The sequence below is a fragment of the Nannobrachium achirus genome (genome assembly GCF_963921795.1).
Source record: "Nannobrachium achirus genome assembly, chromosome: 14".
Taxonomy (NCBI): Eukaryota; Metazoa; Chordata; class Actinopteri; order Myctophiformes; family Myctophidae; genus Nannobrachium; species Nannobrachium achirus.
This window is the reverse complement of record NC_137821.1, coordinates 7,533,632-7,556,815: the sequence shown is the minus strand read 5'-3', so window position 1 is coordinate 7,556,815 and position 23,184 is coordinate 7,533,632. Positions and strand designations below refer to the sequence as shown.

Genomic DNA, 23,184 nt, shown 5'->3' with positions numbered 1-23,184 from the left:
ACACACACACACACACACGGGGAGATGAAAGTATACGCGTCACAGAGCAGCCACGATATAACCCACTGTGGATCCCCTGGACTGACCTCTTCAAACCAGACAAAAAAATAATAATAAAAATAGATTTTCAATTTGCAGATAAGCTGCACTGCAAAAATGAATGAACTAAGCAAGACTTAAAAGAGTCGTTCAGACCAAAACACATAAAGGGTTAAAACTGCCTTTTATCATACTAGCTGGGGCCAAACTGGTAAAAAAAACATCAATTTGGTGCACTTGGTGAAGAGTTTCGGATTTTTGGTATGGTGTTAGGTATGGGTATAAGGTTTTCAAAAACCATCGCAAACAAGTTGGGCTCGCCCCCTAGTGGTCTGTTTGCTATGAATCAAATATTAGATACATCAGTATATGGTTCAAACCCCAAATAATTGATCAACAGGATTTTTCAATGGATTCTGTTACTATTGGGTATGATAAACAACATACTAAAAATTCTGGAAAAAATAACTACTGGAGAGGCACCATTTTCAAGATGGCGTCCACGATGGCTGCCGGGAGCTGAAAATGCCTATAAACTGGGTTTTAATGTGTAAAAATTCATAATAAATCTGCACTTGGTGAAGAGTTTTTGATTTTTGGTATGGTGTTAGGTATGGGTATAAGGTCGCAAACAAGTTGGGCTCGCCCCCTAGTGGTCTGTTTGCAATGAATTCAATAGTACATTTGTCAGTATATGGCATTTGTCAGTATATGGTTGAAACCCCAAATAATTGATAAAAGAGATTCTGTTACTATTGGGTATGATAAACAACATACTCGCGATACTACTGCCTGAAGTATCAATACAGTATTGGCAAATAAACTATTGCGATGTATTGCCATATTGATTATATTGCCCACCCCTACTGGATAGAAGGCAATCAGAATCAATAAGGATGTGGGAATCAGTAGGGAATCAATGGGAGTGGGAATCAATTGGTCGAGTTTCACATGACAGTTAGAGTACTGCAGAATATACTGTCGTCAGTAACCGTCAGCAACCACACTCGCAACTTCCAATTGCATCTTTCTAGTTCATTCATGTTTTGGGCCCAGACTTGCGGCAGCAGAGGCTTGACCATAGACTGTAGAAAAATATGGACGATGCGAAACCATTGGTTTCTATGCAGCGCAAATGGCCCTTCCTACCCCTTGGAATGGGTGTCGCCATCATAGAATTGTAAAGGCATCAGAGATGCTATTGGCTGCCAACGGTCATGTGCAACCGCAGGGATACATGGGAGAATGTGGTCGGAGCCTCCCGAAATACAGCACACGAAGAAGAACACAGCCGGCTGGTATCAGTTTAGTTGGCCACGCCCCCCGCAACTTTATCATTTATTTTAAAACTAGCCCTTACCCGTTCAAAGATATGAGCTCCAAAATGATGTGCAGTGTGTGGGTTATGGGATGTGCACTGTGCACACAGTATATGAGGGATGGAAAGTAACTTTAACTGGTGCTTGCATGATGTAGGAGCATCAATGTAAGAAACCCGTTTCGTTTAATGGCTACAGAGATACACAGAAGACCACTGAAGGATATTGGATTTTTTCGATTTCTCTATTCCATTGGATGAATGAACAGTTCCATGGAGGATTATTATACAGACCTTGAATCTGAGGTCAAGAGGTGGTAAGAGGGGAATTGCCATCCCCACCACATAGACTGAATTGCTTTTGTTTATTTTTGGACATTTGAGTTGAATTATCAGTAGTGCCTGGACACTTAAGCTGGATCAGCTCCCTTTAGTTTATCTTTTTGAGGACTTATTATTTGATTTGAGTAAGTGAACACTTTCTTATTTAAAGCTTTAATTGTTTTGTTTATTTATTTAATTATTTAATTTCAGCTAATGCTATTTTGCTAATTCCTTTTTCGATGTATTCTTTATTGACCCACCACACATCCCTCATTTCGCTATAACTAATGCTACAGTTTATATAGTTAACGCAACCGCTATATTGCAGTCGACGACGGCATCACCTACAACTAGTTCGGGATAGGCACTAGAAGAGTTAAATGTGCTTTATGAAAGCATTTGGTTGTATTTGATATAAAAGCGTGGTTTCTTATGCTTTGTGTACATACTTCATGTCCAAATAGAAAGGGGGGAAAACAGTTAATAAAACCAACAAAAAACCCCTACCGTTTTCTGCCAGGGGAGCGAGGACCTCGAAGATCATCTCCTTCTTCTCGTGCTCCGACTGCTTCTTGAAGAGGCGGACCAGCTCCTCCGCGATGTTGGTGGACGCAAACTGCTCTTTGCTGGACTCTGGAAACACAGTAACATATAGACTAACTGCTCTGAAAACACAGTAACATAATAGACTAACTGCTCTGAAAACACAGTAACATATAGACTAACTGCTCTGAAAACACAGTAACATATAGACTAACTGCTCTGAAAACACAGTAACATATAGACTAACTGCTCTGAAAACACAGTAACATAATAGACTAACTGCTCTGAAAACACAGTAACATATAGACTAACTGCTCTGAAAACACAGTAACATATAGACTAACTGCTCTGAAAACACAGTAACACATAGACTAACTGCTCTGGAAACACAGTAACATATAGACTAACTGCTCTGAAAACACAGTAACATATAGACTAACTGCTCTGAAAACACAGTAACATAATAGACTAACTGCTCTGAAAACACAGTAACATATAGACTAACTACTCTTTAAAACACAGTAACATATAGACTAACTGCTCTGAAAACACAGTAACATATAGACTAACTGCTCTGAAAACACAGTAGCATATAGACTAACTGCTCTGAAAACACAGTAACAAATAGACTAACTGCTCTTTGACTCTGAAAACACAGTAACATATAGACTAACTGCTCTGAAAACACAGTAACATATAGACTAACTGCTCTGAAAACACAGTAGCATATAGACTAACTGCTCTGAAAACACAGTAACATATAGACTAACTACTCTTTAAAACACAGTAACATATAGACCAACTACACTGAAAACACAGTAACACATAGACTAACTACTCTGAAAACACAGTAACATATAGACTAACTACTCTTTAAAACACAGTAACATATAGACTAACTACTCTGAAAACACCGTAACATATAGACTAACTGCTCTGAAAACACAGTAACACATAGACTAACTGCACTGAAAACACAGTAACATAATTATAGACTAACTGCTCTGAAAACACAGTAACATATAGACTAACTGCTCTGAAAACACAGTAACATATAGACTAACTGCTCTGAAAACACAGTAACATATAGACTAACTACTCTTTGACTCTGAAAACACAGTAACATAATATGCTCGGTGTCGCGCTATGAGCGTGTACATCTGCTATTTTTCAATAGTTAGAGTATAAAATAATGATACGCAATAATGTGTACCCGTTCGGAAATGGGTTAAAAAACTAAAGAAAGTAAATCTTTCCGTACCGAGCTCTGCCAGGTTGCCGAAGGCGATGAGACACATCTCTGTCAGCGCGGTGTTGTTGCCATGGAGACCTAACAGCTTGACCAGCGTGGGGATCACTCCCATGCTGATGAGCTGGGCCTGCAGGGAGTCTGTGCACGCACACACACACACACATATAGACACACACACACACACACACACACACACACACACACACACACACACACACACACACACACACACACACACACACACACACACACACACACACACACACACACACACACACACACACACACACACACACACACACACACACACACACACGCGCACACAGAGAGGGAGAGACAGATGGATGGATGGTTAAACTGCGGTCGTCGCTGCTTCCGTCCCGAGACATCTCAGGAGACTTTAAAAAGAACAAATCGTTAAAAAGGTTCGCTTTTTTTTTTCCGGGCCGTGACTGAAAGGCTGGGACTGGAGGTGGGGGTGGGGGGATTACGGCTTCAAATCAATCTCAAAATCGATATCGATCGTTATTATTTCCAACTTTTGCCTCTCGCGACGTGAAAGTTACGGAGTGCAGTTTTACAAGTCATTAATTGCACAGCGAAAGTCACATTATTTGTGGGGTAAAAGTTGTCAATTCGGTCCCATTTGCATTTTTTTATTATTATTTTTTTATTTAATATAATTTTGGACGTACAAAGGTTTCCACCCGACAACGACGAAATATAACTAATGTTAATTGGCCCACTGGCGTGTCACTTTGTCATGATCTGAAATGGCAAATCTTTGAGTAGCAGCAGCTCTATAGCGCGCAATGAGGGCCTCTCCCACTCCAACTTTTCCCAGGCTGAATCAGGGGCCCAGCATGTCCCTGCGTGTGTCCCCCAATTTTCTAATGTGGCCCCCTTTGAAAAAAGTTTGGACACCCCTGCACTAGATCATAACAACCCAACCAGTCACCACCAACAGTACAGCTGTGAGAACGCAGAGAGAGAGAGAGAGAGAGAGAGAGAGAGAGAGAGAGAGAGAGAGAGAGAGGTTAACACAGATATAAGCAGGTTAACAGGCATCATGGTAACCCATAGAATTATCATGACTGAACTGTGGAATTTATTATTAACACAAAGCAAGAGATGAAGCCACGACACGTCCCCGGACAACAACCACACAAACACATCATAAGCAAAGCTGTTCTCAAACATTTTAATTTGAAGGAACCCGTGTACACAAATAACGGAACCAAAATGGACTCGTAAGGGTGTCCATTTTGGTTCCATGTGTACACTCTCAAGAGCTACAGATCGGTAAAGGGTCCATTCGGAAATTCCACAGGGAACTCTTTGAGGGTCCCTGGACCGCACTTTGAGAACCCCTTATTTAAGCTAATTAAGGCACAGCTAACGAGATGAGAGAACAGGGCTGGAGTCAGTTCTGATTCAGACCATTCTAAATAGAGGTGTCACCTAACCTAAACCCTAACCTCAGTGGGGGTTAGGGTTGGGTATCGTCGGCGATACTTTTAATGGTATCGATTCACTGACATCGATACTATCGGTATCGGTTCACGTAAAAACGAACGATACCTTGTTTCGATACTTTTGAATGCACCCCTTGCCGGTCGCATCTGTAACAGTTGGGCTACTGAGAGTTTAATGACTGCTTTAGTAGGTTACACTCGTTACTGTGAAAATAGCAGAGAATAGCCTATAATGTTTATTATTATGATAATGATCCAAATAGCCCTTAGAAAAAGGCAAATAATAATTATAATAATAATAATAAATAAAAAGTATCGAAAATGGTATCGAAAAAGGTATCGTATCGATTCCCGGGTATCGAAAAAGGTATCGTATCGATTAAAAGGTGAACGATACCTACTGGGGGTATTTCTGAATAGGGGTGTTTCTAAGTAGGGGTGTTTCTGAATAGAGGGCTGCCCCCGTTCGCAAAGTAGACGATCTACTGAGCTCATAATCTGCAACATGTTTCCCGTTAGGAATACATTTTTCCAACAGTCAAGTGGTTTCACCTTACAAAAGGACAACTTTATTTTTTTAATACAAGGGTTCATATTTTAGATAGTCATTAGAGAAAAGAAAAGATGAGTGTTAAAATGTTTTCATTTACTTAATTCTTTTGTTTTATTGATTTTACCGGTTTGATTTCAGTGCGTGGGGGGCATGTGTACAAGTGGCTAAATATGTCTTTTTAGACACAATAAGCCGTCAATTTCTTTATTACTATTAACACCAGCCCCCGTAAGTCACATCTGACCATGAAAGATTGCAGTGCATCTTGGGAATGGGCTTATTGTGTCTAATGCACATTTAGCCACAACCAACCTGGGGGCATGCATGCAAATCAAAATTGTTAAAATCACAAAAACGATAGAAAGAAGTAAATGAAAACATTTTAACATTCATCTTTTCTTTTCTCTAATGACTATCTAAAATATGAACCCTTCTTGTAAAACAAACTAAAGTTGTCCTTTAAATGAACGCCCTCACGACCCTCTCCCCCACTTTTAACGCTTTGATTGCCTTTTCAAAATGGCCCCCAAGTTCCTCACTGCCAAGTTCCTAAATTTCTAGTGCACGGATCAATTTTAGTGCACGGATCGTGCACGCCCATGCCTATATGTGCACCATATGTGTAGTACCTTTTCACAGCTTTCAAACAAAAAAAAACGCTTGAAAATCCGTTCAGGCATTCATGAGATAGAAGCCTTCACAGTCTTCAAATGTAAACAAACATTGCTGCCATTTTGAAAGATGTGTTTGTTATGGGGCTAAACATGCAATTTTGCGATTGCGATCATGCCTAATACATTTTAGGCATTTTTGGAGTTTTTTTTTTTTTGAAAAAAAACGGGGAAACTCGGGCCTTGGCAGTCAATGAGTTAACATGTACCTGACCTGCTGACTCCCACCCTGCCATTCACGTCTCGAGAAAGAATAAGAAGGTTGAGTTAATAACCTCAGCCAAGGAGACAAACCCACGCCCCAAGAAAAAACACAAACACAGACAGAAACACCCTCCCAAAACCAAAAGAAAAGAACGGTGTAGACGCGTCTCCCTGGTCACTGCCACAGGGCTCTAGAGATGCTACAGTACATGAGACAGAAGAGGAGGAGGAAAGCATTTAGATTTAGTTCATTAAGACACATGGATGGATGGGGAGGTGGAGAGGAGTCAGAATCACCTTACAGAGATGAGGAGGGTGACAGAAATCTAATCAACAGGGAGGGATAAACTCCAGACAAGAGACCTTGTCGAGGAGGATCTTGCATAGTATCTGCTGTAGTTGGAGCGTTTCGGGCAAGATTGTGCACTTTACGATAGAAGCATGTCATTTGGTACACAGAACATGCAATATGGAACATTTTTGGCAATAGAGCAATCGCAGATTTGTCTTGGGAAACTTGTGGGAGCCAATCAAAGTTGGGCCCTCAGGGTCTCTTTTTTTTTTAATTATTTTATGTCTATGAGAGTCCAACTTTGATTGGCTCCCACAAGTTTCCCAAGACAAATCTGCGATGGCCCTATAGCCAGAGATGTTCCATATGGCATGTTCTAACTGTGTGCCAAATTTCATGCTTCAAGTGCACGATTCCATCAAAATACTGCCCGAAATGCCCGGACTACTGCTATTGATAGCTGCCGCAAATGTTTCTCCACTTGCGCAAGAGGCATATTCCAACCCGATTTTATTCTAGTTCTATATTTGACATTGTCTTTCTCTAGTCTTTGCCCTTATTAACTTTTCTTGAAACTTTTTAACATTTTACACGCCGATTAGTTATCACTCAAATAATTGCGATTAACGATTTAATTGTGTTTCCGTCGTTGACAATTACATTTCTGTTTGGCTCGTAGGCAGATATGACACATACCTAAAAATACAAAGAAATGACTGACATTTTTGACAACTTTACACTTAAAAAAAATAATAATAATAATAGGGGAATAGCCGATCTACAAGCTTGCGTTGTGAGCTAGTAGATGCTATTTCCACTATTTTTGAAAATATTTGAAAATTGTTCAACATGGAAACAATTATGACCAAAATATCTGCGATTATGTCAAATAATTGCGATTAGACGATTATGTAATAGTCGTGACAGGCCTACTTGTGAACTCCACATCCCTGCGCGCGTGGATGTAGGAATAAGGATGGAGCTTGTTAATTTGTATTGATAATGAGCAGCTTATCAATCCTGCTTATTGAGCCGGGCTTTTAACAATCCCGCGTTTTCTATTATTTTGTGGAAAGATGTGAGACGACAAATTCTGAACAGAACCGGTATCTTTTTTTTATCGGCCAGTTGTTGTGACTGTGAGTTTGTTGCTGACCACCATCTATGAAGACGACGATTGACAAAAGTAACAAATATTATCATTTATATATCATTAAAACAATCATTCCTTAGTGTGCAATAAGTGTAAAATGGATTCATATTATGAATGGTACTGTAATAATGTCTTGATCGCCTCTTGTCTTGATTGTTTAAACATGACATGATGGGCCTCTACTGTATGCTCGATGACAAGCTTGATAAGCCCAAAGCTTATTGATAATGGGTACTCAATACATTTGTTATCGGGTTATCGAGCTCCATCCCTACGTACAAACGTGCATGTGTGTGTGTGTGTGTGTGTGTGTGTGTGTGTGTGTGTGTGTGTGTGTGTGTGTGTGTGTGTGTGTGTGTGTGTGTGGATGCTGACGCAGTGCCCTGCACCATCACAAGCCCCCACCCGGTGAAAGAAAGCCCATACATCTCCTCCACCTCCACGGGCGTCACAAGGGGGGGGGAGTGGGACGGAGTAACCAGGGCCCAAGGTGTTGGAGGGGCCTTAATTATTTTATACTTTAATTATTGAAAAATAGCAGATCTACAAGCTCACAGCGCGGCACCGAGTGCCGCGCTGTGAACTTGTAGATCTGCTATTTTTGAAAAGTCGTGAAAATGTGTGCAAATCTTTGAATATAATGTATTTTTTAAGCGAACATTTGTAACTCAAATTTTGCTTCTGGGGGGGGGGGGGGGGGGTCCCTGGAACTAAATATTTTGAGATGCGGGTCCGTGGCCAAATACATATCATTTCTGGGGGGTCCGTTACATGAAAAGTTTTGAGCTCCAATGACATCGAAACATAGATCTTTTTTTTTTTTTCTTAAATTTTTATCCCACAATTTTGTAACCCATTTTTTCACCCAGTGCTAATTGCCTATGTAATCCTGGGCTCTGCTCTCCCTCTGCCACGCCTGGGGAGACAACGGACTGACCTCATGCTTCCTTCTATGCATGAGGAGTCCAAGTTGCTTCTTTTCACCTGACAGTGGAGATTTCCCTGGTTTGGACGTAGCGCGTGGAAGGAACACGTTATTCCAACCAGTTCCTTTCCCCTCCATCAGGCGCCCCGGCTGGCCAGGGGGAGGCATTATTGGAAACATAAATCTTAAAAAAAAAAACTTAGAAGGATTTTAAATATTCAAAGATTTTCATGATTTTTTCAAAAATAGCAGATCTACAAGCTCGCAGCGCGGCACTCTGTGCCGCGTTGTGAGCTTGTATATCTGCTATTTTTCAATAGTTAAAGAAGCACAGGGGCCCCACAGTGAATCCTTGTACCCGGGGCCCAGACTTTGGTGCGACGCCCCTGTCCACCTCCACCCGGTCGGATGGATCAGGGCCTGGCTGCCAGCGGAGCCTTGGCAGCCTCTTTGAGGCTGTCACATTACAGAGCGTACTTACTGCTCCCTCCATGGCACTGCTGGCACCAAGGATGGCACAGCAGCTGCTGCTCCCACCCCCCCCCCCCAAAATAAAGAAAGAAAGAACTGAAAAACACCCCCCGCTCTCTCGCGCATTTTAATCCATTTAGGCCTAGAATTATTGAATGCTTTAACCAGTGAAAAATAGCAGATATACAAGCTCGCAATCTGCTATTTTTGAAAAAAGTCGTGAAAATGTGTACAAATCTTTGAATATATGTATTTTCAAAGCGAACGTTTGTAACTCAAATTTTGCTTCTGGGGGGATCCCTGGAACTAGATATTTTGAGATGGGGGTCCGTGGCCTAATAAATATCATTGTTGGGGTCCTTCACATGAAAAGGTTTGAGAACCACTGACATAGTAGTCTCTCAAGAACAGACTAACTGAGCTCCAGTTAAGTGAAAAGGACCTTTTCTTTGACGATGGCTGGCCAGATTGCTGACATAGAAACATAGGTTTTTTTTTAAAAACCATAGGAGGATTCAAAAGACTCAAAATTCTAATTTTCACGATTTTTCGAAAATAGCAGATATACAAGCTCGCTGTGAGCTTGTATATCTGCTATTTTTCAATAGTTAAAGCATAAAATAATAACCCGTTCTGAATGGGTTAATCCTGCGTTAGTGTTTGCACCACGGAACCGTTTTCAATCTATGACTTCCAAGCCGTACCGATCATACCGGTGCACACAGACAAGATGTCAGGCCACTTGTTCGATCGGCCCAGTGGATGGGAAAGTTTGATTAAGTACAGGGTTTCCTGCAGGAAAAAGGCTTGGCCAGGTGGTAGTGCAATTTTTAAAAATTAATTAAATCATTCATTTGATTTGATTCCCTTAATTTTGATTAATCCTGTGTTAGTGTTTGCACCACGGAACCGTTTTCAATCTAAATGTATGATTTTCAGGCGTACCGAAGATATCACAGTGCACGCAGAATGGGAGAATCAGACCGCTTGTTTGTTCGATCCAGTGGATGGGAGTTTGATAAATGCACTCATACACCAAAATGCGTTTTAGCTCAAATATATTTGCTTCTCAAATAATTCTCAAACATGCAATTGATTTCAATTCATTAATTACAAAGCCTCTCGTTAGATTTGGATGGGTTAGGGTCAGATTACGGTAATAAAAAAATAAATAAAATAAAGCTGATCAAGCGGTGTTATTTAGGTTGCATTAGGCACGTTCAGTTCAGTGGTTTCCAAACTTTTCAGTTCGAGACCCAAAAGAGACATTGGACGTTCAACCGGGACGTTCAACTAGTGAAAATAGCAGATCTACAAGCGCACATAGATTGGCTATTTTCACTACTTCTTAATTATATATTTATTTGTTAATTTCATGTATGGAATTTCTTAAGATTTGTTTGATTGTATTAACTCAGTTAGCGCCGGGCGACTTTACGAGCGACTAGTTCACTATGGCGTTTGGTGCCGAGCGACTCGGAGCGACTTTTATATAAAAGCATTGTTTAAGCTTTTAATATGTGTTTATAGACGGAGCGAAATGGTTAGCTTACCTCAGCTAATGTCCACACGTAAACCGTGAAAAAAAAGGATACGATTATGACGTCAGCTTTAAACCAGGGCTTCCTGTTGACAACAGGCCTCTGCTAGCGTTAGCCTCAATGCAACCATCCGACCCTCACGTAGCTTCACTAGGTCGGATTTTGATTCTGAAACTTTCTGTGTGGCATCTATATACGTCCCGATGCCCATACCAATGGTGGTTTGAGACGATCAAGCACGAATTGAACAGTATTGAGCTGAAATGGTGACCGGCGGCCCGTCCATGTTAAGTCAATGAGGACCAAGTCAGCGTCTCATCCTGTTATGTGGATTTAAACAGGCTTAACATGGGACCATGTCAGTGTATGGTGTATGGTGGTCTCTAGTGGTCATCTGGTGGTATGGTATGATGAACGTGCATTCGTTAAGGTGGTCTGGTTAAGGTGGTCTGGGGGGATACAAAATAGCTATTTCCTGGCGTTATAAGCGCACATTCATATTCATATTTTGGAAATCTGGCCCTGTATGAGTTAAAATGTATGACATTATTTAAAAAAAAGAATGTGTGTTTGTCTTTTGAAATTACCATTATCATTGCTATAGTTCATCAGCATGCCACAAAACACAGTCAACAGCTTCTGATTGGTGGGGTCAGTATCTAGGTAGAGGGACTTAATGTGCTCCGCTACTACGTGAGCCCCGCCCTGCTGGTCGACCGCGGTCCTGCCCTCATCTGCAAAACAAAAGGGTCAGGGATCAAATCAAAAGCACAACGTAAAGCAGAGGAACGAAAATTATAAAAGATAAAAAGAACACAAAAACCAAGACAAGACACAACCTGAAAGAAATGCAAATTAAGGTTAACCCCATTCAGGCCTAGACTTATTGAATGCTTTAACCAGTGAAAAATAGCAGATCTACAAGCTCACAGCGCGGCACCGAGTGCCGCGCTGCGAGCTTGTAGATCTGCTATTTTTGAAAAGGTTGGTGAAAATGTCGTGCAAATCTTTGAATATATGTATTTTCAAAGCGAACATTTGTAACTCAAATTTTGCTTCTGGGTGGTCCCTGGAACTAGATATTTTGAAATGGGGGTCCGTGGCCAAATAAATATCATTTTGGGGGTCCTTCACATGAAAAGGTTTGAGAACCACTGACATAGTAGTCTCTCAAGAACAGACTAGCTGAGCTCCAGTCAAGTGAAAAGGACCTTTTCTTTGACGATGGCTGGCCAGATTGCTGACATAGAAACATAGTTTTTTTTCCAAAAATCTTAGAAGGATTCAAAAGACACTTAGAATCGGGTCAAAATTCTAATTTTCACGATTTTTCAAAAATAGCAGATCTACAAGCTGGCAGCGCGGCACTCGGTGCCGCGCTGTGAGCTTGTATATCTGCTATTTTTTTATATTTAAAGCATAAAATATTGCGTCATAATGTGTTCAGGCCTAAATGGGTTAAGGTAAGCAGTAAAAAAAAGAAAAACAACAACATTGAAATCAATATCAAATATACGTGCAAAAAGGAGTCGATATAGGGCGCCCCCTGGCCTACTGGTCCAGGCGCATACCGCATTGCCACATAGGCATGAATGCCTGGCGGCGCCGCTGGTTCGATTCCCGATCCGGACGACCTTTGCCGTTTGTCGCTCCCCATCTCTCCCCCCATTTCCTGACGGTCTACTGTCCTATCAATAAAGGCATAAAAGCTCAAAACAAATCAAATCTTTAAAAAAAAGGAGTCGATATCAAACGATCATGGAGGCGATAGAACAGTAAACACCTTTCACGTCCCAACAGTGACATGTTTGAACTGTTTTCTAAATGGCTGTGAATGGACTTTTTCACCCAAGGAAAGGGGGAATTCCAAGTAGCCTGGTGTTGATGTGTAGAACCTGAGGCCTTCAAATCAAAGTCAGACACAATTAAATTAAAATGGGATCCAAACAATATCATCATCATACCCGGAAGTTATGCGAGAACGCCTACTGAGTGGCAAAAAAACGACTTTCTGGCCTTGACAGCCCATACATCCAAACAGAACAGTTCTATCTGATAGCATTAAATGACGTTATTACCCGGCTTGTTTGAATGCTTGATTCTGATTGGTCAATCGCTGAAATCAGAGGTCCGATATTCCCTGATAACTGACCGCTCTGCTCTATAACAGACCGCTGCCTAATCAAAGACTCAGAGCACCTGCTGCAGTCAAGCTGCGATGCGTGAATCTTGTGCCATATCCAACATGTCAGCCACGTAAACAAACACACAGCAACATTTACAACTAAACGTTGCTCTCAAGATTTTTTTTTTTTTTTTTATATTTTAAGCGAGAAATAGACGACGTACAAGTAAATGGATTCTATCTAATCAGCACTTCCTTGTTTTCCAAGGCGACCGTGTCTGGCTGGGGGGACGCTCTACAAGCTCACAACGCCTCACAACGCGAGGCGTTGTGAGCATGTAGATCGGCTATTTTCACAATTTCTACCTCTAATATTTGAAAATTTGGCATTTTAGAGGTTAGGATTAAAAAGTCCTTAAATTGTCACTTTAGAAATGTGCAGATACCCCCTATACACTTAAACGTCATGCCTGTTTGTTTACTGTTGAGTGTAGAAAACAATGTTGCACATTAAGTTAATCATCTGGGGACCCCCAAAAATAATTTGATAACCACTGGTTTACAGCACTGGAAAAATTCAATTATTCGCTTGAATTGTAATTAGTTTTCCTTGTTTTTGTTTTAAAGCGTGATTTCTCTGTGCAACACTTCATACTTTCACTTCATACTGTTTAGAAAGGTGCTATATCTTTATCAAGCCTATCTTTAGGGTCTCGAGCTGAAAACCCCCGGGGGAACCCCTCCCCCCCCTTGCATATTGCAACACCTGCTGAATTCACACCCACTGCTTTTTGTCTGGCCCATGTTATGGTGTTCAGCTGTTCAGCCTATTCTCTTATTTGGAGCGCAAAAAAAAGAGAGAGAAAACAAAATGAAAGGATGGGGGTGTTCGGATCGGATGGAGAAGAAGCTGCCAAGAAGAGCCGGATGACTCATCGCACATTTTAGTATGCCTTGCTTTCTCAGTCTCCCGGCGAGTCTCCTGGCACCTCCGCCACCAACCCGACCCCCGTAAGCAGCATGTCTGACTGGGACGCCTGCCCGCTCCCCTTTAGCAGGACCAGTGGGAAAGGGCCTTTAAACCCGGGCTTTTCAAAGTGGGTGCCCATGCAGGCACCCTGGGGTGCCCTGGCGGCAGTCAAGGGACGCAGCGAGATAATGTGATGATATTTGGAATTTATGCTACGAGCCCCAAACCATGTATGCCTCCTTTGCCCGGAGAAGTTATCAAATGCAGCGCTGGTGCCAAGTCATGTGATTTACTCAATAAAACACTATACATTCAGATGTCAACATCTTAAAATAATAACAAAAAGTTTAACTTTTTCAGTGCCAAAAAAATCGACTTCTATAATAGACTTTTTAACTATGGCCTTCCCTACCAATCGACTTTTATCGACTTAAAAAAAAAAAAAATATATATATATATATATATATATATATATATATATAAATATATATAGGCCTATATATTTTTTTTTTACATTTTTTGGACCTCCAACAATGTACTAGGCATGATCGCGATCGCGAAATTGCATGTTTAACCCCCATACCAACCCCATCTTTCAAACATGGCAGCCATGTTTGTTTACATTTGAAGAAAACATAAGGGCTGCTATCTCCTGAATGCCTGAACGGATTTCCAAGCAGATTTTTTTGTTTGAAAGCTGTGAAAAGCATGGTCATGCATAGTGCATGATCTGTGCACGAATTCGTGCACCAGCGTGCACACTATTTTTTTAACCCTTTGGTGGCGAAACGGCAATATAAGAGGTCCCACTTTACATATGGCACCGACTGAGTTAATATTTTTGATTATTTTTTTTTTTTCAAATTTCAAACTGAACAGAGCTGGCCATGGATCCTTTCTAAGTTCACCACCCTATATTTTTTTTATCACTTTTTCATACCCACCACCACGGAGTTGACCGAAACCGCCGTTTTCGGTCAAAAGGTCCTTTTCTACCATAAAATGATATCCCTCGGGACTTCTGAAAAGCATTGGACCGAACGAGAGTTCGGAAATTTGCACGTCGGAAAACACAACTCACCGAACATTTCGGTCGAAGTATGGAGAGGCCTTTACCCTCTCCACAGAGCATACTCACAGACCCACGCAGCACATCTTCATCTTTTATCTAATCGTTTATCTAATCCTGATGTGTACTAGGGATGTGCGCCATTATTCGGTTATCCGACTAAACGGGGCTGATCTCACTATTCGGTTTGTAAATAAAATTCGGTTATTCTATTAAATATATTTTTAATAGTTTCAAAATTGTCGTGTACACGTCAGTGAAATTAGTCGCTAGGAACATCCCTAATGTGTACGTATTTCTTCATGTAGGAAAAAAAAGGAAATGGGATTGTTCTGCGAGACGTCGTGACCCATAGCAAATGTATCTGTGACCCACTAATGGGTCCCGAGCCACGGTTTGGGAAACAGAACACATGTAGCATTAAGGAAGGATGCAGCTGTTCCCCTGATAACATATAAGGGGTCCCCCCCCCCCCACCACCGCACGTTTTAACAAATGTCTGGTGCTGTCACCGTGTCTCACACACAGGGGTGTCGCACCATATTCTGGGCCCTGGGTACAAGGATTCACTCACTGCGTTATTTTGTGCTTTAACTATTGAAAAATAGCAGATATACAAGCTCACAGCGCGGCACCGAGTGCCGCGCTGCGAGCTTGTAGATCTGCTATTTTTCAATCGTGAAAAAGTCTTTGAAAAACCTATGTTTCTATATGTCAGTGGTGCTCAAACCTTTTCACGTGAAGGACCCCCAAAATGATATGTATTTGGCCACGGATCCCCCCCATCTCAAAATATTTAGTTCCAGGGACCACCCCCCAGAAGCAAAATTTGAGTTAGAAATGTCCACTTAAAAAATACATGTATTCAAAGATTTGCACACATTTTCACGACTTATTTTCACGAAAATAGCAGATCTACAAGTTCGCAGCGCGGCACTCTGTGCCGCGCTGTGAGCTTGTATATCTGCTATTTTTCAATAGCTAAAGTACAAAATAATTCCAGGCCCCTCCTCCACCTTGGGCCCTGGTAACTCAGTCCCACTTTCCCCCCCGTTGTGACGCCCCTGCCCACACATACCACTGACATCCACCCTCCTCCAGAACAGGAACTATGCTGCAGAAATGACAGCTGCAATCAAACGTCTCCTTGTGTAAAGACACAGCAAACTGACCCCTCCCTAGCAATGCACATTTTTATGTTGTTGTAGTCAGGGGGGAGGGGGGGGGGGGGGGGGGGGGGGCAGGCGTCAGGATTTAAAATGAAGCATGATTGGCCGCTAGTTGCGCTGCGATGTTCTCCATAGGATTCCATCCTATTCCCCAGAACTTTTACATTTGATTTTCTTACCGTAACCCATTTAGGCCTAGAATTATTGAATGCTTTAACCAGTGAAAAATAGCAGATATACAAGCTCACAGTGTGGCACCGAGTGCCGCGCTGCAAGCTTGTATATCTGCAATTTTTTTTAAACGTTGTGAAAATTTGTGAAAATCTCAAATTTTGCTTCTGGGTGGTCCCTGGAACTAAATATTTTGAGATGGGGGTCCGTGGCCAAATACATATCATTTTGGGGGTCCTTCAAATGAAAAGGTTTGAGAACCACTGACACAGTAGTCTCTCAAGAACAGACTAATATAACTGAGCTCCAGTTAAGTGAAAAGGACCTTTTCTTTGACGATGGCTGGCTAGATTGCTGACATAGAAACATAGGGTTTTTCAAAAAAATCTTAGAAGGATTCAAAAGACACACAATCTGGTAAAAATTCAAATTTTCACGATTTTTTCAAAAATAGCAGATCTACAAGCTCGCAGCGCGGCATTCGGTGCCGCGCTGTGAGCTTGTATATCTGCTATTTTTCAATAGTTAAAGCATAAAATAATTATACACAATATAGTGTACCCGTTCTGACCTTTTCATAAGTACTTCATGGTTCCTGTCGCTAGTTTAAAGCCTCGTTTCAATCACCATGACATGTGTTTGGGGAGAATATGGTCCAATTTATGTTATATTTGATGCTAAAGCAGGGTATGCTGCAGGAGGGGCTTGTGATCATATAGGCTTGTGATGGTTCTTCTTCGTGTGCTTTATTTGGCAAGCTCAACACCACATTCTCCCATGTATCCCTGCGGTTGCATGTGACCGTTGGCAGCCAATAGCATTCGAGATGATACCATTTTCTACCAATGAACGTTGATTTCTAAAATGATGGCGGCACCCGTAAAAAAAGGGTCATTTTCACAGCATAGAAACTAATGGCTTAACACCGTCCATATTTTTTTTACAGTCTATGGTTGTAGTCAGTCTTTTGAATGAAATGTGTCATTTCGTTTTAGTCATTAATTTGGTCATCTAAAAAAGTTTTAACTTTAGTCTAGTTTTAGTCGATTAAAATGTATTTTGGGCGGTGCCTTGATGGTGCCGTAATGGCAGATTAGATTTACACTTGGTCGCATGCTGAGAATAGCCGATCTACAAGCAACGCGTTCGGCCCACATCTTTGTATAAACGCCCCAAAGTTTGTTGTTACGTCCATAGTGAGAGAATATTAATTACATTCTGTGAATAAATTCCTTACCGAGAAATGTCTTCACCAATGTGTTTGTAAAGGTGTCTAGTAACATATCTAACAAAGTTAGAAATTCAAAATCCCTAGGGGACTTTTTGACAGCAGCTGAAAGTTGGGGTCCCGTTCACTTACTATACTTTAAGATACAGAAAATAAAATGCTTTATGTAGAATGTGAGGGGTCAAACTAGGGGTTTTTCATGATTCTGAAACCATTGCAACCAAGTGTTTTGCAAAAAAAAAAAAAAAAAGATAAAAAAAATCCTTGGGCTAAAACAGTCCCCAGAAACTGTGAAAAGTGATGACTCATCACTAAACCAAAGTTTTTCTTTTTCCCTGTATACCAGGGCAGGGGTGTCCAAACTTTTTTCAAAGGGGGCCACAATTAGAAAATATTAAAACACCCAAGGGCAGACTAATATCTCCTGACATGTACTTACGGTCGGACCATAACAAAGACACATACATGGGCATCGCATTTAAACAATTTTTTTTCTAACTATCATCATCAATATTTAATATTAACGGCCTTTTTTTCAGGTGTGTGCTCTGAACAAAATACAACTGTTATTTCACACTACCAAATGTAACCGGACGTGTAAAGGGACACGATATCCTGAAAATATTATTCGGAATTATGGTTAGACGTTGCTGGCAGGCCGTTTATAATACAATTTAGGGAATTTAAATGCCAGACTTTGTTAGATATGTTACTAGACAGTAGACACCTTTACAAACACAATGGTGAAGACGTTTCTTAGTAAGGAATTTATTCACAGATTTGGACATTCTGATAATATTCCCTGACTACTAGGGTCACTTTGGCCAAGATTCGTGGGACGATTAATTAATTTCACGGGAACGCGCCCGCTCGCCTCGCCGTCCCTAAAACAGTGCGGCCAAAATAGCCGCCCACCTCCCATGGAAAATGAATTACTGAACCCCCTTATGCAGACCTGGGCATTGTGCGTCCCGGGGGCCATATGCGTCCCGGGGGCCATATGCGGCCCTTTGGTTCACTCTGACCGGCCCTTGTAGGGTTAATGGCAAATTACAAAATAAACACATTTTCTAATGTAACCTCATGCATGGACTAAAGCTGCATTTTGTATTAACGTACATATGGACGCAATGCATACATCAGCACGTGTGCGTGATCATTGGATGTTGTCTCAATAAGCAGGTGGTCAGACTGGTCACAAGTCAAGACGACCTGCTTTACCTTACCCATCAAAAATAGCTAAAGTGGCAAAAAAAAAAATCGATGCTGAATGCCGGGTTTTCAACAAGAATTGGACTGCTAAAAGTATTTATTTACTGAAGTCGGAGGTAAAGATGTGTGTTTAGTTTGCGGGGAGCACATCTTGCCCGGCCCTCAACAGTATTTTCTGTTGTTCATGTGGCCCCATGGAGAAAATAATTGCCCACCCCTGCCCTTATGGGTGTAGGTTCTGGACCAGTGTAGGTTGTGGAGGTTCCTCCAGGGGGAGCTGTAACTTACGGCTGTCGTAGCAGATGTTGCCCAGGGCCCGGCCCGTCTGCAACAGAACCTCCTGGTCGGCGGAGCTCAGCAGCTGCACCAGAGGAGGGATGAGACCCGCCTCCACACAGGGGCTACGCATGAACTCTGTGGAGGGGAGGAGAGGAGAGGAGAGGAGAGGAGAGGAGAGGAGGGGAGGGGAGAGGAGAGGAGAGGAGAGGAGAGGAGAGGAGAGGAGAGGAGAGGAGAGGAGAGGAGAGGAGAGGAGAGGAGAGGAGAGGAGAGGAGAGGAGAGGGGAGGGGAGGGGAGGTGAGGTGAGGGGAGGGGAGGGATAAGATGGTTATTTGTCACTGTATGAAACATACAACAAAATGTCATTTAGTGCGGCACTTTGAGTGACAGTTCACCCCCAAACATTTACTATTCTGACTAGGGCTGTCACGATATGACATTTTACATGACGATTAATTGTCACTCAAGTAATTGGCGATTAACGATTTAATTGTGTTTTTGTCGTTGATAATTACATTTCTGTTTGGCTTTTAGGCTTTGAAGTTGTACATGGTAGATATGACACATAACCTAAATATACAAATACATTACTGACATATTTGACAACTTACTACTTAAAAAATAACTTTGATAGTGGAAATAGCCGATCTACAAGCTCACAACGCGTCGCATCATCTGCTATTTCCACTATTTCGGACATTTTTCAACATTCACGATTATGACGATTATGACAAAATAATTGCGATAATGTCAAATAATCACGATTAGACGATTATGTAATAATTGTGACAGCCCTAATTCTGGCCCCCTGGTTTAACCCAACTTCTAACGGCTCTTTCAGGCTTTACCTATCACTTTGTAATGGACAACTTATTTTGTGGGCAAGTGGGCAGGGTTAGACCTTTGGCCCGGGGCAAGTAGAACACGACCTGTACTTGCCTGACGGGCAAGTGCCCCTGACGCCTTAGTGTCAACCCATGGACTAACAAGGAAAGGAGGGAAGTGTAGCGTTTAATGTAAGGACCTGAGAAGCAGCCTAAGTCAGAGGAACACTCCGCTCTGTTTTGGAACTCTCTCTGGAGACTGCAGAGGCTCAGGTGGTGGAGCAGCCACGGGGGAATTACGGGTCCATTTGGTTCCATATATACTCTCAGAGGTTCAGATGAAACCACTGAGAACCACTACTAGTTGTTAGTAAATCACGGTCATACTTATTCCAAAGAAAACCTGGAGACTTCATTTCAGACATTCAGTAAGGGTCTGATGATAATAATACATTATAATGGTGTATATAAAAAAGAAAATCTAAAATGTGCCACGGACGCGAACAAGTCTTTGTCACAGATACAATTGTCTGTGTGCGGACATATTGATGACCCCTGGAGTCAGACAGTTCTTCTGTGACTCTTTCCCAGCATGTATGAAGTGTCCTGTCTGCCAGTGTGTGGGTTTCTTTCTGTTGCGTTTCTGCTGCTAAAAATACTAAAAGAGGAATAAGAAAGAAGGGAAGGAGGTTTTTCATTCATAACTAAGGATGGGTTGCTATTGTTTATCTTGATAAAGCACTCTGGAGGAGGAACAGTGTGCTTCCCTATCAAACACAACAGAACTCATTGATAGAGACTGTCACACCATTGTCTGACATAAAGGGAGCTCCGGGAAGTGACCTGATGGATACAAATGAAAAGAAAACAGGGAACTAGGGGGGGGATTTGCTTCTAGCACAGCGGTCGTTTGGTTTCCAGGAACAGAGGCAGATAAATGCCAGTGGGTGCTTTGTGCCAAGCCCTGGCACAGTGGTGCCAAGCCCTGGTACACTGGCACAGTGGTGCCAAGCCGAGTCGCCATTATATCTATCTATCTATCTAGGTCGTCCTCAGACGAGCCCTCCATCGTTGTTTCCAGTCATCTCGGTTCTCCATACATCTGGCCAGCTCATTGGTGTTCTGTGTCCCTACGTCTTCCTTGAGTACGTCCACGTATGTTTTTGTGGGACGTCCTCGTGACCGGTGCCCATGTGTTGGCTCCCACAGTACCAATTTGCTGGCTGGAAGCTCCTGGTGTCTTTGGCAGTGTCCTGCTAGTCTCATTCTTCTGGTGGCAATTTTCTCGCTTACCTTTGGTATTCCCTCATACAGGCTCCTGTTTGTAACATGTGCACTCCTGTTGATGTTGAGTACTGCACGCAACATTCTAGTGTAGCACCCGTCTAGAGACTTCTGCAGGGTTGGCTTCAGGGTCCAGCATTCACTGCCATAGAGGAGAACAGACTCCACCGTTGCAAAGAAGAAGCTAAGTTTGATTTGGCGGGGGAGGTTAGAGTTCCATACAATGTTCATGCCGTTCAGGGCCCTCCAAGCGAGTGCCTTCCTTACTTTAAGGTCTTTCTCAGTTGAGTCGACCCATGCGCCCAGGTACTTGAAGTCCTTGACTTCCTTCAACACAGCTCCTTCTGTTGTTGTCAGAGGTGAGTGATCAGGTAGGTTATAGGTGATAACCTCAGTTTTCTTAGCATTTAGCCTGAGACCAACTTTGGCACACTCTATCTCCACCCTGTTCAGGAGTTCTTGTGCTTGTTCCATGCTGTCGGAGAGCAGGCTGATGTCGTCCGCATAGTCCAGGTCTGTCAGAACTACTGCGGGATGCCGCCTTGACCTCCTTGGTGTTAGCGTGAAGCCAAGCTTTTGTTCTCGTCCCCCTATGGCTTTCCTGAGCGCATAATCTAGAACTATGATGAAGAGGTAGGGGGCTAGGGTGTCTCCTTGCATTACACCCGCTCGGATGTCAAACACCTCACTGCTGCCATCTGGGGTCACCACTTTGGCCCTTGTTTTTGCGTACATGGTCTCGATAGCCCGGAGAATGTTGGGAGGGACATTGTAGGCCTCAAGGATCTTCACCATCTTGCTTCTGTGGATAGAATCAAAAGCCTTTTTGAAGTCAATGAAGCACAGTACAGCTGCTAGGTTGTCCTTTTTCACCTCCTCTATTAATCTCCTTAATGCCAGGATCTGTGCTACGGTTGTTCTCTCCTCTCGAAAACCATTTTGGTTTTCTCTCAGGTGAGGGTCGATGGCATGCCGTATCCTGTTCAGTATCATTCGGTTGAAGACCTTAGCTGTAATACATGTCAGGCTGATGCCTCTGTAGTTGTCTGGCTTTGAGAGGTCTCCAGCTTTAGGCACCGGGATGATGTTAGACAGAGACCATATTTCAGGTTGCTTGTTGTGCTGTAGAGCATTGTTGCAAAAGTCTAGGATGAGGTTGTCTAGGTCGCAGTTCTTCAAGACCTCTGGGGGTATGCCATCCGGCCCAGCACTCTTTCCCTCTCTCAGGGTGGATTTTGCCCTGGCGAGCTCGCTGGTTGTGAAGGGTCCATCGTCGATGTTCAGGCCCTGGAGGACTGTCGGTATATTTTCCTCCTCTCCCTCTTCCACTGATGTTCCCAGGAGCCTCTGGAAGTGGTCGAACCATGTTGCCACCCTCTCCTCTGGGCTGTGTCCTTCCACCTGGCCCTCCTTGGCCCTTTTCCGCCCTGTCATCTCATTTATTACCTTCCAGGCCTCCCCGTATTGCCTTTCACCTTGCGCCGCCTGCACTCTTCGCACACTTTCCATCACTTCTTCCCCTTTGATGGTGTCGTAGGTGCTGAAGAGAGACTGTTTGGCTTCGTTCAGTGTCTCGCGACTCTCCTCTGTTGGCTCACGCTCAAAGTTGAGTCGTGCTTCCTCCAACCTGCCTCGTGCTGCTACAACCTTCGGGTGTCTGGACCGTGGTGGTGCTCTTACTCTGTTCAGCACTGGCACGCACAGTCTGGTCGCCTCCTCGTTCGCTGTGATGAATCTCCCATATTCACGGCTGGGCTCCTCTCCCCTATCCAGCTGCCGAAAGCGCTTCCTGACTTCCTCCGTGTACCTGGTTTGGAGGCCCGGATTGGTCGTGAATGCCTTCCAGTCATGCCGAATCTTGGGGCTTGGCTTTGGGACCCTGAGGCTCAGTCGCACCCTCATGGAGACCACACGGTGATCAGAGCCTACAGAGCTGAACGTGCTGTATGGCTCAGCGTTCAGGATGGAATTCCTCCACTTTAGCCTCACTAGGATATAGTCCAACTGATTGATTGATTGATTGATTGAAGAATTTATTAGAAGTTTGCAATAGAAAAAAGTACAGTTTCATGACAGTACAAATCACTGGTA

The 23,184-nt window shown here is 42.7% G+C and overlaps 1 protein-coding gene across 1 annotated transcript in view; it reads right to left on the bottom strand.

Annotated features, from left to right (window-relative positions):
* rap1gds1 (RAP1, GTP-GDP dissociation stimulator 1) overlaps positions 1-23,184 on the bottom strand; it is an 82,346-nt gene that overhangs the window by 39,204 nt on the left and 19,958 nt on the right. Inside the window, exons 4-7 of the mRNA XM_080741261.1 lie at positions 18,994-19,119; positions 11,349-11,495; positions 3,486-3,614; positions 2,189-2,314 (exon numbers count right to left, since the gene is read on the bottom strand). Of these exons, the coding sequence (XP_080597387.1) occupies positions 2,189-2,314; positions 3,486-3,614; positions 11,349-11,495; positions 18,994-19,119 (528 nt within the window). The remainder of the gene's footprint in view (positions 1-2,188; positions 2,315-3,485; positions 3,615-11,348; positions 11,496-18,993; positions 19,120-23,184) is intronic.